The 17,666-nt window shown below is 45.0% G+C and overlaps 1 protein-coding gene across 1 annotated transcript in view; it reads left to right on the top strand.

Moving 5' to 3' along the window:
* The window catches only part of BRD1 (bromodomain containing 1), a 306,498-nt gene that overhangs the window by 97,098 nt on the left and 191,734 nt on the right, over positions 1-17,666 (top strand). The window contains 1 exon segment of the mRNA XM_030215730.1: positions 6,736-7,048. Coding sequence (XP_030071590.1) covers positions 6,736-7,048 — 313 coding nt within the window.

Genomic DNA, 17,666 nt, shown 5'->3' with positions numbered 1-17,666 from the left:
CAGGTTAGATAATTGGTTGGAATCATATGGCACTGTATAGCTAGAGAGCACCACAAGGTGGTGACTACACACAAATTTCCATACATGCTACAAAAAGCTTTTCCAAGTTCCAGAAGGCTCTTGGAGATACTTTGTGATGGAGTCATTAAATGACATACTCAGACCAGCCATTACAGGTAAGCAACTTTGCTTATGTTGCATGTTCTGAAAAATGACAAATGTAGTGGTAATGGAGTGTTGTATTTATGTAGTTTCTTTCTTCTAAGTAGAATTCCAATACAGTTTAACATAAGTGTACAGCAACATCTGGGATGGAAATTCTGGTTCTCCGAGGACAAGCAGGCTGCTTGTTCTCACATGTGGGTCGACGTCTGCATCGGCCCAGGAATCGGCATTTTGCAAACAAAATATTTAAAAAGTTTTGCCAGAGTCTTGCGCGCATGCTCGGACTGATTTCTCGCCCATCGCGTGAGCAGTTCTCTTCAGTTTTTCTTTCTCCACGTTGAGGTGCGACAGCGTTCGTTTCTGCTCCTCTTCAGGCCCAGGAAGAGCCTTCACTCATTGCGAGTTCGTTCGCTTCTATTTCTTTAATTTTTTTCTCACAAGATTAAAGAAAAGAACAATAATAAGGTTCCCGTAGTTTTCTTTTAGTTTTTTTTTTCACCTATTTTAAGTTTTCTTTCTTTTTCGTCGCAGCCGGACTTTAGGCCACACGGTCGAGTTCTCCCCTTTTCTCTTTTGTACCTTTTTCTGTTTTTAGGCACAATTGCGTCTTTTGATTTCGCCAAAGCCGTTTTTCCTTCCATGTCATCAAAGACTCCCAGTGGCTTCAAGCGTTGTACTCGGTGCAACTGGATAATCTCAGGTACTGATACCCATGCCTGGTGTATTCAGTGCCTTGGGCCAGATCATAGCCCAGCCGCTTGTAGTCTGTGTCTTCGTATGAAGAAACAGACCGAAGCGTCTCGAGAGGCCCAGCGAGAAAAACTTTTTGGGGCTCAGTCCAGTCCATCAACATCGGTACCAAGGTCAGCGGTGTCGACATCGAAGGGAGCATTGACGTTGGGGAGAGAGGTAATGGCTCGCACGGTAACGGGAGCTCCGGAAGTTGAGAGAGTCGGCACCTAAGAAGCGTCGGCACCGAGAGGATCGCTCCCCCTCGATACAGGAGGTGCCAATTCGTCGGTCTCCTAGCAGCCCAATGCCTGGTCCCAAGTCTCCACGGATTCTGACATCTCCTATCCCACCGACCCCGCAGCCTTCTTCAATGGCGGCTCTCGACGAGCGCATCTGGGCCTTGTTTCCAGAACTTCTGGAGGGATTGCTACGTCAGTCAGCTGCGGTGTCGGGGGTGCTTGCGCCTTCTGTACCATCTGCTGCAGCGGTGTCTGGCCCTTTACCTGTGGTGAGGTCCCCGACTGCGGCATCAATGTCTGCTGCCACCCAGGTCGATTCCTCTTCGACATCAGTGGAGGGAGCTTCGCTGCAGTTGGACAGGGCATCAACCTCGCGACGTCGCCATAGAGGACATCGTTCCTCAGCGTCGAGGCAGGTCCTGTGTCGAAGCACCTTAACTCAGGTGTTATCCGAAACTGAGCAGGAGCGTTTGTGGGAGTCAGATGAGGATCCCAGGTACTTCTCTTCTGATGAGTCCTTTGGGATTCCCTGTGATCCTTCCCCTCCGCTAGAAAGGAGACTCTCTCCACCGTAGAGTCCTTTTCCTCTTTTGTCAGGGAAATGGCTATGGCTATTCCCTTCCCTGTGGAGGTTGAAGATGAGCCCAGGACTTGGATTCTCCACCTAAAGAGGCTGTGACAGTTCCTCTGCATAAGGTACTGAAGGAAGTCCTTATACGAAACTGGTCAGCTCCTCTGGCCCCGTGGTCCCAAAAAAAGCTGAATCCCAGTATCGGATCCACTGTGAACCTGGGTTGATGAGGTCTCAGCTACCCCACATTCCATGGTGGTGGACTCCGCCCTCAAGAGAGCCAGGAGTACAAGAGAAGCTAGGACTCTTGTTTTGGGAGGAAGACGTATCAGGCCACTATGCTCGCTGCCAAGATCCAGTCATACCAGCTCTTCACGAGCGTACATTTGTGGGACTCGATACGTCAACTGTCCAGCTTGGTTGATGCATTCCCTACGGAGCTGGCCGAGCCTTTTTGCCAGGTGGTCAGGCAACAGAAGGTGTGTCGCAAGTTCCTGGCCAGGGGTACTTTTGACACTTTTGAAGTGACATCCAGAATAGCTGCTCAAGGTATAGTGATGTGCAGACTCTCATGGCTGAGTGTCTCTGACTTGGATCATTCTGTCCAGCAGCGGATGGCGGATCTAGTTGATCAAATCAAGAAGCATAATGATGCTATGGATTCTGTCTCCCACCAGGCGCCTTCTGCTGCTACTGCCTCCTCATCTAGGAGGTTTTTTTGGAGGAAGGAGGAATGCCCCCTATACCTACTCTATGCGTAGGTACACTCTGCTTCTTGGCATCCTGCCCAGGCTCAACCCCAGCGCGCTCGTTCTCGTCAACAGCGTGCGACTAAGGCCCATTCTGCTCCCCAGCAAAAGCAAGGGGACGGGCTTTTGACTGGCTCCAGTTCAGCATAGCCTCTGTAAAAGTGTCCATTCCGGATGACTTACCGGTAGGAGGAAGGTTGATGTTTTTTTTCACCAAAGGTGGCCTCTCATAACCTCCAATTGGTGGGTTCTTCAAATAATCTGGTTAGGATACACTCTCAATCTGGAATCCAAACCTCCAAATTGCCCACTGGGCGCTCAGTCTTACAGTTCCCAGCACAAGCAGGTACTTACAGAGGAACTCTCCGCCCTTCTAAAGGCCAGTGCGGTCAAACCCGTTCCACCAGGGGAAGAAGGGCTGGGATTCTATTCCAGGTACTTCCTTGTGCAAAAGAAAATGGGGGATGCGTCCCATCCTAGACCTAAGGGGCCTAAATACATTTCTAGTTCAAAAAAAGTTCAGGATGGTTTCCCTGGGTACCCTTCTTCCCATGATTCAAGAAAACGATTGGCTATTCTCTCTGGACTTAAAGGATGCTTACACACACATCTCGATACTTCCAGCTCACAGGAAGTATCTTTGATTTCGGTTGGGAACTCAGCACTTTCAGTACTGTACTGTGTGAGTACTCTGTGCTGGCGTCTGCACCCAGAGTATTCACAGTGCCTAGCGGTAGTCGCAGTTTCGCTATGCAGACTGGGAGTGCATGTGTTCCCTTATCTCGACGATTAGCTGGTGAAGAGCACCTCGAAGGCAGGCACTCAGCAGTCCATGCAAATAACTATTCAGGTGCTAGAACTACTGGGGTTCGTAATCAATTACCCCAAGTCCCATCTCACTCCAGTCCAAAAGTTGAAATTCATTGGAGCCCTGGTGAACACAGTTCAAGCTTATCTTCTCGAGCAAGGGCAGACAACCTCCTGTCCCTGGTGTCCTTAGCTCGAGCGTCTCAATAGGTCACGGCTCAGCAGATGTTGAGGCTTCTGGGCCACATGGCCTCCATAGTTCATGTTACTCCCAAGGCACGCCTACACATGAGATCGGCTCAATGGACCCTAGCTTCCCAGTGGTACCAAGCTTCGGGTAGCCTAGAGAATGTAATCCAACTGTCCACCGACTTTCGGAATTCTCTGCAGTGGTGGACGATCCGATCCAATTTGACCTTGGGGCGTCCATTCCAAATTCCTCAGCCACAAAAAGTGCTGACGATGGATGCATCCCTCCTGGGGTGGGAATCTCATGCAGATGGGCTTCACACTCAAGGAGCCTGGTCCTTTCAGGAAAAAGGTCTTCAATCTCCTGGAATTGCGAGCGAGCTGGAACGCTGTAAAGGCTTTCAGAGACCGGATGTCCAACCAAATCGTATTGATTCAGACAGACATGTATTACACCAACAAGCAGGGGGGCACCGGATCTCGCCCTCTGTGTCAGGAAGCCGTCCAGATGTGGCTTTGGGCGCACCGTCACGGCATGTTTCTGCAAGCCACTTATCTGGTAGTTGTAAACAACAGTCTGGCTGACAGGTTGAGCAGGATCATGCAACCTCATGAGTGGTCACTGAACATGGGCTTAGTCTGCAAGATCTTCTGAGCATGGGGCACCCCCTCGGTGGATCTTTTTTGCCACTCAGATCAATCACAAAGTCCATCAGTTCTTTTCCAGGCTTCGGGCCTACGACAGACGTGTCAGATGCCTTTCTCTTATATTGGGGGACAGGCCTTCTGTATACATATCCTCCCTTACCTACTTTGCTGAAACTCAAGCAAGACTGCGGAGCCATGATCCCGATTGCACCCTTTTGGCCGCGTCAAATTTGGTTCCCTCTTCTTCTGCAGTTGTCCTCCGAAGAACCGTGAAGATTGGTGTGTTTTCCATCTCAGAACGAGGGGTCGCTTCTACATCCCAACCTCTAGTCTCTGGCTCTCACGGCCTGGATGTTGAGATGTTAGAATTTGCCTCCTCGGGTCTTTCAGAGGGTGTCTCCCAAGTCTTGCTTGCTTCCAGAAAAGATTCCACGAAGAGGTGTTACTCTTTCAAATGGAGGAGGTTTGCCGTCTGGTGTGACAGCAAGGCCCTAGATCTTCTTTCTTGTCCTACACAGACCCTGCTTGAATACCTTCTACACTTATCAGAGTCTGGTCTCAAGACCAACTCCGTAAGGGTTTACCTTAGTGCGACTAGTGCTTATAATCGCTGTGTAGAGGGTAAGCCTATCTCTGGACAGCCTTTAGTTGTTCGCCTCATGAGAGGTTTGCTTTTGTCAAAGCCCCCGGTCAAGCCTCCACCAGTGTTATGGGATCACAACGTTGTTCTCACCCAGCTGATGAAAGCTCCTTTTGAACAACTAAATTCCTGCCATCTGAAGTACTTGACCTGGAAGGTTTGTTTTCTTGGTGGCTGTTACTTCAGCTCATAGAGTCAGTGAGCTTCAGGCCTTGGTAGTGCATGCACCTTATATCAAGTTCCATCACAACAGAGTAGTCCTCCACACGCACCCTAAGTTCTTGCTGAAGGTGGTATCAGAGTTCCAACTGAACCAGTCTATCGTCTTGCCAACATTTTTTCCCCATCCTCATACCTGCCCTGGCGAAAGTAGTTTACATACCTTGGACTTTAAGATAGCATTGGTCTTTTTCATGGAGCAGACAGAGCCCTTCAGACAGTCCGCCCAGTTGTTTGTTTCCTTCAATCCCAACAGGAGGGGAGTTGCCATCGGAAAATGCACAATCTCAAATTGGCTAGCAGATTGAATTTCCTTCACTTATGCCCAAGCTGGGCTGACTCTAGAGGGTCATGTCACGGCTCATAATGTTAGAGCTATGGCTGCGTTAGTGGCTCACTTAGCCTCCATTGAGGAGATTTGCAAGCTGCAATGTGGTTATCAGTCCACACATTCACATCTCACTATTGCCTTTAGCAGGATACCCGACGCGACAGTCGGTTTAGGCAGTCGGTGCTGCAGAATCTGTTTGGGGTTTAGGATCCAACTCCTCTCCCCTAGACTCATTTTTGTTTTGTTCCAGGCTGCACTCTGTTAGTTTTTTATGGTTTCAGGTTTCAGCTTGCTGTCCTCGAAGAATACCTGCTACAGGTAAATATCTTTACCGATTTAGATAAGAAAATTAGAAAGTGACAAGATTAGGATCCAGGAAATCTGCAAACTGTTGCCTTAGAACTGTAGGAATGCTCCTTTTGAATAATATTTGCAGAATTTTTGTCCCTGCCCCCTACATACACATCTACTTTTTCTCCTCTTATTCTTTCCTCATGGCTTATTCACATGTCCATATCACCTAGTGTAGGAGTCTGCAGCCTTCAAAATATAAGAGCAGTTTCCCTTTAATTTGTACAAAATATTTTGAGATCTGAAACCATATTGTATATTGACCACTTGATGCAAATCACCAGCTCATCTGATACAGTCATTCTTATGCTCTCTCTCTTTTTCCTCCCCCCACCCCAATATCCTCCTCATTTATACAACACAGTGTCTATCAAACCCACTCACTATTCCCCCCCCCCCCCCCCACAAACATACGCACACATTTCCAGTTTCTCTTTTACCATTTTATTAAGCCAGGGCTTGGGACTTAACTTTACAAGCAAAAATAATGTTGCTTCTGTCTCCTGATGCCCACATGGTCAAAGAGAGCACCATGGTCCCCGCAGCCAAAGATAACACTTCTCCTTTGATCCCTATGGCAGCAGATAGCATCCCCTCCCCTCCTGTGGATCACACTGCCTGAGACACCACCACATCCAACTCTTAGGATTCTCTACATGCTGACGGTCCTGGCATTTGCCTTGTCTTACCACGCTGCCATGCCATTTGGCAGTGTTTTTTTTTTTTTTTTTTTTTTTCTCCCTGCCTGCACCACCCCATGGAACTAAGGAGTGTATTCTCTTTCAGTATTGAATCGGGCACAGATATGGGTGATATCATCCGATGATGCCAGGAATTGACAGCTGAGAACCACTGTAGGGTTCAGAGCATGTTCAGCCCTTCCTGCACATGATAGTCTTGTCAGTTATTTTTATTTTAAGAGTCACATAAGGAATGAAAACAGTGGATTACTGCCCCTGCCCAGTTCCTCTTGATTACATGTTAATATATTATATCCTACAAAATATTTTAAAGAAAATGTATATACTTCAATATCAAAAGATATACTTCAATATTCTTCTTTTTTTTCCATTTTTTATTTTTCTTTTTTGCAGGTTCCAGATTATTTAGATCATATTAAACATCCTATGGATTTTTCTACTATGAAACTGCGGCTAGAAGATCAATGTTATAGGAATCTCAATGAATTTGAAGAAGATTTCAATCTTATTATAGATAACTGTATGAAATACAATGCAAAGGATACAATATTTTATAGAGCTGCAGTACGTCTTAGAGATCAAGGCGGAGTTGTCCTGAGACAAGCAAGACGAGATGCAGAGGGAATTGGTTTTGATCAGGAAACAGGAATGCATTTGCCAGAACGACCAAAAATTGAACCTCCCCAACCTTTTTCATGGGAGGATGGTAAGATTTGTTTAAAATTAGATTCATATATTCAAGCATGTTTTGACACATGGAATAAGCACATTAAATCTGTGTATTAAACCATATTTCCCTGGACTTTATAGGACCTTTGGGGTTTTTTTTTTTCTTGTGTTGTCTTTTTAATTTTTTTAGATAAAGAAATTGAGCAGAGGTAGTAAAATCAATCCATTGGATTCTGACAGTCTTAATGTTTGACAGTCACAATTGGTGTGAATTGGGGAGGGAGGGGTTTGTTTTTTTTTTAAAGGAATTTTAGTATCTTTTTTTAGTTTCCTTTTTGTTTTATTTCTGATGCCTTCCAGTTTAACTATACTTCTCCGAGGACAAGCACGCTGCGTTATTTCCACATGTGGGTGACATCATCAGACGGAGCCCCAGTGTAAACGCTGATTTGCCACCACTAGAGAAAGTTCTAGCAGCGTTCTACCGCGTAGTTTTCTCAACTTGAACACTTCCCCTTTTTTAATTGTTAAAGATTGAGGAGTTTAATTTAGCTGAAATTCTTTTTTTGATGTCCTAGAAGGCTCCCAGTTGCTTCAAGCAGTGCACCAAATATCTCTGTGTTCATTCACAGACCCGCACATTTTGTTTTCTTTAGAGTGCAGAGAAGAATCCAGGGGAGAAATGTTGGATATTCTCCAATTCCTTGACAGTCCTAAGGAAGCTGTGCTTGTGCACTTTCACAGAATTCTGACAGATATACAGTTAAAAAGAATGCTGGAGACCTTTCCTCTCTGTACAGCCTATTAACAAAAAGGTCAACCCTGTGTACAGAGTCTAGACGGATCCATGTGGCTTATAATTAGTATTGCTTTGTACACTTCCCATAATGTAACGGAACATATTGGGAGTATTATGAGTAAAGAAATAATCAGTAAATGTCTTAATGTGAGTAACGAAATCATCATCACCTACCAGCCATTGTTCTTTAATGGTAGTTGGCATTTGCCAGTGTATAGTAATAGCTGCATGATTCGATAAATGCATAGGGCTAATCAGTGCTTCAGTAAGGTGGCAAAAAATCAATAAACACTATAAAGAAATCAATTCTATCATACATATTATGTGGAGGAGAGTGATGTGTATATTCTCTGTCTTTTGTGTTGGAGGATTCTCCAGACATCAGCTAAAGCCATGTTTTATTTCTAGCAAGATGTTCAGTTCAATATTTGATTTGGTTTTATGTCTACATTTGGAAGTTCTATGTAGACTTAAGTCAAGTGATTGTTTAAAGTCACCTGCCAGAATTATATGATCTGAATTGAATTCCAGTAAGGAAATAGTTAACTTCCTGAAAAAATCTTAGGAGTCCTATACTGGAGCATATACATTTGCGAGACGACAATGTGATTTAAATATTTGAACATTTGCTAGTATCCTTCTACCTTGATATCTATTTTAGAAGCAAGCAGGTGAATCTGTATGGAGGTGCAGAATAAAATGGAGACCCCTCCCTTTTTCCCAAGAGCCGGAGAGTAAATATGGTTAGAGTAACCCTTAATCTTGAACTTTTCACAACCTTTACCATCTAGGTGGGTCTCCTGCAACAAAAAAATATCAGGGTTTTCTTTGTGGACATACTGTGCAATTTTATTACTTTTAGTTCACATTATAGGAAAGTGCACATAAATCATACATGATAATTTGTGAAACAAATCTTCTGTATTGCTGAACAATTGGCAGTAATATTGAGCATAACCATTATCATAATAAGTGCTAGTTGACCTTTTTGATTTCCAGTTTCTAACTTAGAACAGGAATACCAGTACCAGACAACCAGTCTGGTGCTGCCAATATAAAGTAGTAACATGAAGGTGTGCTTGAAAAACTCGTCTAATGGCACACTGAAGATAATGTGGCAACCCACAGTAAATCCAGTGTGATTTAAGGTAATGTCCAAGCAGTTAAATTATTCTCATACACAATAGTAAATATGTTATTGGTCAAGACATATTGTAAAACACGTAACAAGATGATAATGTGAATTTTAAGGATTGGGAACGAGATCAAAGATATGGCTGTACTTGATCTTTAACTTAAATACTTTTGAAAGCTAAACCATATGTATCTATATTATGATAAGTAGTAATTCCATTGTTGAATACTCCTTAGCATGGTATACACCAGACCTGAGATGTTCTAACTCGCGCTTCCCATGCAGGTCTAAAACTGAAGAGGAGAAGCAAGTTGTAAAGGGGGCCAAATAGTCATTGCATTTGGACTGATTCCAGAAACGCCATGAAAGCAGCAGGATCCAAGTAGGTGGTGGCTTTTTATGATAGGTCACTCACATACGAGCAGGGTATAGTAGTCAATACCTGGCACCTATATCTTTCAGGGGTTGCCAAAGTTGAAGAAACTCCTTACTCTTAAGAGCCGTTGATTTGGCTAAGTCTGGAACAGTCAGTATGCGTTTGCCCTGATAAAGCAGATTTGGATGTTCCTTTGCTTCTGTAATTTTTATTGATTGCTGGAAATGCAGCAGTTTGGCAACAATAGGGCACGGATATTTAGCGTTTGGAGTGGGCTGCGACGTCACCCCCTTTGTCCTTTCAAATTTCAATGACTCCTGACAGTAACCAGCCTGGGTATAAATGTAGAGAGGAATTACAACATATCTGTGCCTTCAGATCCTTCTAATACACCAAGAATATGGATGTTACCTTTTTGATTCCTAGTCGTCATATCCCCCATATTTCGTTAAAGTTGGCTGATTTGCTTTGTCATGATCTGAAACTTGTTTATACTTATTTCTAGCGTTTCAGATTTTAAAGTGTCTAATTGGAGTTGAGCAGCCATAAGTTATGCATTTAGGGGTTTCCGAATTGATGCACACGCTTTGTGTCCTCTACCTGTTCTTTCATAATGGCTCGCAGTATCTTTAATTCCTACATGATCAAATCTGATGGCTCCTGTGCATTCTTCGGCGCCGTTTTGTCCAGGGTCAGTGGGTTGGCCTTGTGCCGCTTGACATCCGAAGCCACCGTGAAAGTGTCTATCCATTTTCCCAGATTTTGCCTCCGATATCAGGTAAGAAGTTAGTGGGAATCGCTATGAATAAAAATCTGCTTGCAGTTCTGCTGATTTTCAAAGTTTTGGGTTTTAGCAGCAGGAACACTCACTCCATGTGATAGATTAGGACCCTGTCCAAGCTCCACCCATAGTCCATGCAACTTAATGATATTTTTGATATGGCATTAAGGTCCTTCACAATGAGGATTGGTGCTCAGACTTAACCTGGCCGCAAGCCTCAAACTTCAAGCCAGAGGTGCAGGAAAAGCTTGCTGACCTGCCTTGCTGTGGAAAGAATCTCTTTGGAGATAAAGTGCAGGAGACTGCTACTCTTATCAGGCAGCACTCAGACACTCCAAAAATTCCTTCTGGGAGGTTTTAAAGCAGAGGGTAGTAAAGATCCTGCCACTCAAAGGGCATAAGTATCCTCCACCTTCCTGCTTTTACCAATCAAGGCAGAGGTCTCGCTCCCAAACCAAAAATTCAAACCAGCTCCAAGGTCAAAACTAGGGATGGGACTTTGTCTCCAGTAGAGCATAATTTCTATCCCCACATGGCCCCAAATGAACGTTCAGAAAGTAAGAGGGAGGCCGAAAATTTTCACAGCAAGTTGATCCCTTGTAATCTCAGAACAGTACGCTCTCAAAATGTCCATCTGCAATTAGAGACCATTCGTCCAAATTGTCCACCAAGTTCATCAAAATTAATCCCTCAGGCTCAGGGATTGCTTACAAAGGAATTTTTCCCTCTTTCAAGCTGATGCAATTCTGTCTGTTGCATCATGGACAAGCGGGAAGGGATTTTATTTAAAGGACTTCTCATCACAAAGAAGATGCAGTCCTTGAATAAATATCTGTTCATACAAAGGTTTAGGATGGTTTCCTTGGGCATCCTCATTCCCATTCTTCAGAAAGGGAAATGGTTTTGCTTGCCTGACTTAAAGGATGTTTATACTCACATTCCATATATATCCATTTTACAGGAAGTATCTGAAATCTGATATAAGGAAGCAACACTACCAGTTTTGCATACTGCTGTTTAACCTTGCATCAGTACCAAGTGTGTTTACAAAGTGTCAAGCGCTCATCGCGTGCACATGTTTCTCTTCTTGGCCAGTCAAGAGCATATTAGAGGAAGAAGCAAAACAATCAGTGCGTATGACCATTTGGGTGAAGGAGCTGCTAGTATTTGTCATAAACTATCCCGTGAAACAGCTCAGACCATCACAAAGATTGGAATTCATAGGAGCCCTGTTAGACATCACTCTGACTTCCACATTTCTCCCACAACAGTAGATACCTGACGACTCTACAGATATGAGAGTCGATATCTGTTGGTCAAATGTTGGATGCTAGGCCACATGATGTCCATAGTTCATATGACTCACTTGGCATGCGTCAATTTGAGACAGGCTCAGTGGGCTCAGGCCATGCATTGCCTTCATTTCCTCTCCAGGACTCTGATGAAAGGAATTCCCTTCCAAATCCCTCATGAGGACTTTTTGAATTTGAAGGATGAGTCCAACATGGGCTGGGGAGCGCATGTAAATTGGGTTCACACTCAGGGTCTCTGGTCTGCTCAGTAGCAGGTTCATCTGATAAACCACCTAGAACTAAGAAATATAGAATGCTCTAATGGCTTTCAGGGATTGGTTATCCAACCATATCATTAAGTCAGCCAGAGAGCCAGGTTGCAATATATTACATCATCAAGCAGGGAGGGAAAGGTTCATATCTCTTATGTTAGGAGGTAGTCAGAATATGGAAATGGGAAATTTCTCAGAGAATGTCCCTAAGAGCCACATGTCTCCAACAGCAAAGGACCTCCACTATTTCTGTTGACCCTGTTTGTTGATGGCAGCCCCCCTGTTTATTAGGGTCAATAAACGGGGGGCTGCCATCAACAAACACACTTATCAGTTTAGCTAGCACACAACACTTTCTTTGCTTATGTTCAAACAGGCTTGATTCTTGAGGGTCATATCACAACTAATAATGTCAGCGTTATGGCTGCGTGAACAGCAAACTTAAGATCAGTTTTCATGGAGGAAATTTTGCAGGGCTTCATTATGGACTTCAGTTCATACTTTCCCATCTCGATTCTGTTCAGAAAGAAACGCTGGCAGGATGGCAAATTTGGCTGGTCCGTTCTCTAAATTCTTTTGGAGGGTTGGAATCCAATTCCACCCCAGACATATTTCTCTACATTTCCAGGCTGCTTCCTTCCCCCCCCCCCCCCCCCCTAAAAAGGCTCTGCCATTGTAGTAGCTATCAGTTCCCCCCTCCCCTCCTTTTATGTTGAAGGCAGCTTGTAACTAGGGAGTACCATGTCATGGGGATTTTCTAGCCTGCTTGTCCTTGGAGAAAACCAAGTTGCTTACCTGTAACAAAGGTGTTCTCTTTGAATAACATGATATAAGTCCTCACATTACCCATCCTGTTTCCTAAGGAGCTGTATGCTATTCTCAGTTTTAGTCTGAGGTGGTCCTGCACTATAGTAACAGGCGAGAAGTGGCCTGTATGCACGGTAAGGTGGCTTAAAAACTTTGAGAGGAATGTCACCCATGCTGTGACAACTTGTATCCAGCTGTCCATGGAGAATACCTGCTTTTACATGTAAGTAATCTTGAATCTGATGAGTGCCCATTATTATTGATGAAAAAGCTTTTACCCAGAATTTGAATCAGCTGTTAGAAATACTTACTTTTAAAGTATGATGATGGTCACAAATGTAAACCCAGAAAATGCTTAATACAGCAACAGCGGTCATTCAGTTTTATTGCAATAAGATGCTATATATATAAGAAAAAAATGAACTCTCTGAGGACAGCCTACTCATGCTCAGCCCCAGTGTGCTCATTCTTGTCAACAGCGTGCGCCTAAGGCCCCTGCTGCTCCTCAGTCAAAGCAAGGGATGAGTTTTGGCTGACTCCAGCAGAGCATAGCCGTAGTAAAAGTGTCCATTCCAGATGATTTGCCGGTCAGGGGGGAGGTTAAAATTGTTTCACTAAAGGTGGCCTCTCATAACCTCCGACTGGTGCATTCTTCATCTAGTCCTTCTCGAATACACCCTCAATTGGCATTCCAAACCCCCAAATTGCCCACAGAAAGCTCATTCATTCAGCTCTCAGCCCAGGCAGGTATTTGCAGAGGAACTCTCTGCCCTTCTGAAGGCCCATGCAGTCGAACCCGTTCCTCCAGGGGAAGAAGGGCAGGGATCCTATTCCAGGTACTTCCTTGTGCAAAACAAGACAGGTCTAGAATGGGACACATTTCCCCTAAGAGCCCTGAACAAATTTCTAGTCAGATAAAAGTTCAGGTGGTTTCCCTGGCCACCCTTCTCACGATGATTCAGAAAAATGTTTGCCTATGCTCTCTGGACTCAAAGGATGCATATACTCATATCCTGATACTTCCTGCCCACCGTATCTTCGATTTTGGCTGAGAACACATCACTTTCAGAACCGCGTTTTGCCTTTTGGCCGTCCGTCAACTCCCAGGGTCTTCACCAAATGTCTATTCAGACTAGGAATTTATGTTCCCATATCTTGACGATTGGCTGGTGAAGAGAACCTCAAAGGACGGTGCTCAGGAATCCATGTGGATGACTATTCAGGTGCTCAAGCTACTAGGGTTTGTTTTAAACTACCCCAAGTCCCATCTACATGCTGTCCAGAAATTGGATTTTTAGGAGCCCTGGCTCGACACACAGAAAGTTTGAGCCTTCCTCCTGGAAGCCAGAGCAGACAATCTTGTCTTTCTGGTGTCCAAGGTTCGAGCCTCTTGGCAGGTCACAGCGTGGCAGATGTGGAGATTACTGGGCCACATGGTTTCCACAGTGTATGTTACACCCATGACATGTCTTCACATTAGATCAGCTCAGTGGCCCCTGGCTTCTCAGTGGTATCAAGCCACGGGAAGCCTGGAAGATGTCATCCAAGTGTCCCCAGAGCTCGGTCGCTTTCTTCAGTGGTGGACAATTCGATCCAATTTGACTCTTGAGTCTTTCATTCCAAATTCCTCAGCCACAAAATGTGCTGACGATGGATACATCACTCCTGCGATGGGGAGCTCATGTAGATGGGCTTTACATTCAAGGAAGTTGGTCCCTTCAGGAAACAAGTCTTCAGATCAACCTCCTGGAGCTTCGAGCAGTCTGGAATGCTCCTAAAGGCTTTCAGAGATTGTCTGTCCAATCAAATTATTCTTGTTCAAACAGACAGTCAGGTTGCAATGTATTACATCAGCAAGCAGGGGGGCACCGGATCATGCCCTCTGTGTCGGGAAGCTGTCTGGATGTGGCATTGGGCTCGCCTGCACAGCATGTTCCTTCGAGCCACTTATCTGGTGGGTGCAAACAACACCCTGGCCAACAGACTGAGCAGGATAATGCAACCACATGAGTGGTCTCTCCACCTGGGCATGGCCCGTAAGATCTTCTGAGCGTGGGGCACCCCCTCAATGGATCTTTTTGCCACGGAACTGAATCACAAGATCCCTCAGTTCTGTTCCTGTCATGATTGTGGTCGTGACCCCTCTCAAGCTCATCTTATTTCCGGCGGTCAGCTTCTGAGCTGGTTTCTGTCTGTTCTTCCTGAGTTAGTTCTGTCTCTGTGTGCTGGCTGCTTCCAGCATGGCTCTGATTACTCCACTATACTACACCTGTGTGGGTTAAGCCTCTCTGTGCTTCAGTACGCTTTCTGCTTATGTTTTGGTTTGTGTTCCTCTTGCTCTCTGGTGGCCAGACCTGGTGGCTGCATTGGATTGTCTGTGTGCTGTTTCCCATTCCAGACTTCAGCCCAGTCCGGATCTTTTGGCCTGCCAGACTTGCTTGTCTTGTTTGAGCCTGCACAGCATCCGTAGCTGCCTTGTGATTGCTGCAGCTGAATCTCAGCTGCTGCTGGGCTTATTAGCCATTGGGGAACTCTCTGCTTTGCCTTTGCATCGTCTAAGGTCCCTGGTATTTTGGGGTGCTGGTGCACTTCTGCCTAGTCCAGTTTATAGTCTGTAATTCTTTCCTGATTCTAGTTTAGTCTTTGTGTAGTTTCTTGTTCAGTATTTTGTTTCCCAGTCTTGTTCTTGTTTATATGTCTTTGTCTAGTTCTTGGTTGCTTGTGTTTCTTGTTCAGTGGCTGCCTGGCAGCTTTCAGTTCTGTCTCCTGTCTATCAGTGTTTGTTCCCTGTTTCAGTGGCTGCTTGCAGCTTTCAGTTCTGTCTCTTGTCTGTCAGAGTCCTAGTCTAGTATTCTGCCTAGCCTCCCTGTGTGTTCTAGTCCCTGTGTGTATCCTGCTGGTATCCAGTTCCGGCCCTGTCCGGCAAGTCCTGCCGGCCACCTGCACCTAGGGGCTCAACTCTTGGGGAAGGGTGGCCAGGTGCAGGTGAAGTCTAGCCGTCCCTGACGGGGTTCTGTCTTATTCCTGTGTGGGGTGGTTTTGCCTGCCACTGCCGCTCCTCGGCAGTGGCCCAAGGGCTCACGATCCTAGTTCCTGCTTTTGGAAAACGTGACAGTTCCAGGCTTCAGGTGCATGCCAGACTAGCGTCAAATGCCTTCCTCTTAATTGGGGGACAGGTCTCCTGTATGCTTATCCTCCAATACCTCTAGTAGGAAAACCTTTGTTGAAACTCAAGCAAGACCGCGGAATCATGATTTTTATTGTGCCTTACTGGCTAAGACAAATTTGGTTTCCTCTTCTGGAATTATCCTCCGAAGAACCATGGAGATTGGAGTGTTTTCTGACCCTCATCACTCAGAATGAGGGGTGCTTCTACATCCCAGCCTCCAGAATCTGAATCTCACAGCTTGGATGCTGAGAGCTTAGAATTTGCTTCCTTGGGTCTTTTGGAGGGTGTCGCCTGGGTCTTGCTGGCTTCCAGGAAAGATTCCATTAAGAGGTGTTTATCCTTTTAAATGGAGGAGGTTTGCAGTCTGGTGTGAGAGCAGGGTCCTAGATCCTCTTACTTGTCATACACAGACCCTGCTAGAGTACCTTCTACACTTGTTAGAGTCTGGTGTGAAAACCAACTCTGTAACGGTTCACCTTAGTGCAATTAGTGCTTATCATCGCCATGTAGAAGATAAGCCCATATCTGGACAGCCTTTAGTTGTTCACTTCATGAGAGGTTTGCTTTTGTCAAAGCCCCCTTTCAAACCTCCGCCAGTATCATGGGATCTCAATGTCGTTCTCACCCAGCTGATGACAGCTCCTTTTGAGCCACTGAATTCCCGCCATCTGAAGTACTTGACCTGGAAGGTCATTTTCTTGGTGGCTGTTACTTCAGCTCGTAGGGTCAGTGAGCTTCAGGCCTTAGTAGTGGATGCACCTTATACTAAGTTTCATCACAACAGAGTAGTCCTTCACATGCACCCTAAGTTCCTGCCGAAGGTGATGTCAGAGTTCCATCTGAACCAGTCGATTGTCTTGCCAACATTCTTTCCCTGACCTCATGCCCATCCTGGCAAAAGCAGCTTGCACACCTTGGACTGCAAGAGAGCATTGGCCTACTACTTGGAGTGAACAAGGCCTCACAGACAGGCTGCCCAACCTTTTTGTTTCTTTTGATCTCAACAGGATGGGGGTCGCCATCAAGAAACGCACCATCTTAATTTGTCTAGCAGATTGTATTTCCTTCACTTATTCCAAGACTGGGCTGGCCTTGGAGGGTCGTGTCACGGCTCACAATATCAGAGCCATGGCTGCGTCGGTAGCTCACTTGAGGTCATCCTCCATTGAAGAAATTTGCAAGGGTGCAATGTGGTCTTCAGTCCACACATTCACATCTCACTACTGCCTTGATCAGGATACCCGACATGACAGTCAGTTTGGGCAGTCAGTGTTGCAGAATCTGTTTGGGGTGTAGAATCCAACCTCACCCTCCTAGGCCCATTTTATTCTGTTCCAGGCTGCACTCTTATTCATATTATATGTAGTTTCAGGTTAATGTGTGTGATGTCCTTGCCGTTGCGATGCCCAGTTGATCAATGTTTGTTTTGAGTGAGCCTGGATGCTATGGATTCCCCACACATGAAAATATGAGAGCCTGCTTGTCCTCGGAGAAAGCAAAGATACTTACCTGTAGCAGGTGTTCTCTTGAGGACAGCAGACTTCATATTCTTACAATCCCACCCACCTCCCCTTGAAGTTGTCCATTTCATTATTTTATTTTCCTTGTTTTTGCTTTAAAATTAAACTGAGGACTGTGTTCTGTCGGCAGATGGGAAGGCACTCGCGCATGTGCAGTGGAGCGCAATTCACGCTTCACAAAGCTCTGATTTTTTTTTTTACTTGGGCATAAATGCCAGACCGGATGTTGCGGATCGGGGTCTACCCACACGTGAGAATATGAAACCTGCTGTCCTTGGAGAATACCTGTTACAGGTAAGTCCTTCACTTTTCTTCAACACAAGAAAGTCTTTATTTATTTATTTTTTTTGTGAATTTCTGTGGAAAAAAAAGTATGCATTTTTCTTTTTTTTTACTTTTATAATTTTGTAAGAGTTTGGTAAAAAAAAGTAGTAGTTCCTCATTTAGATGCAGTTCTTTAATTTTATATCAGAAAATAATACAGTTGCTTGAAATTTTTCTCTT

The sequence above is a fragment of the Microcaecilia unicolor genome, chromosome 10, assembly GCF_901765095.1.
Source record: "Microcaecilia unicolor chromosome 10, aMicUni1.1, whole genome shotgun sequence".
NCBI lineage: Eukaryota > Metazoa > Chordata > Amphibia > Gymnophiona > Siphonopidae > Microcaecilia > Microcaecilia unicolor.
The sequence above is the reverse complement of the archived record's forward strand: the minus strand, read 5'-3'. Positions and strand labels throughout refer to the sequence as shown.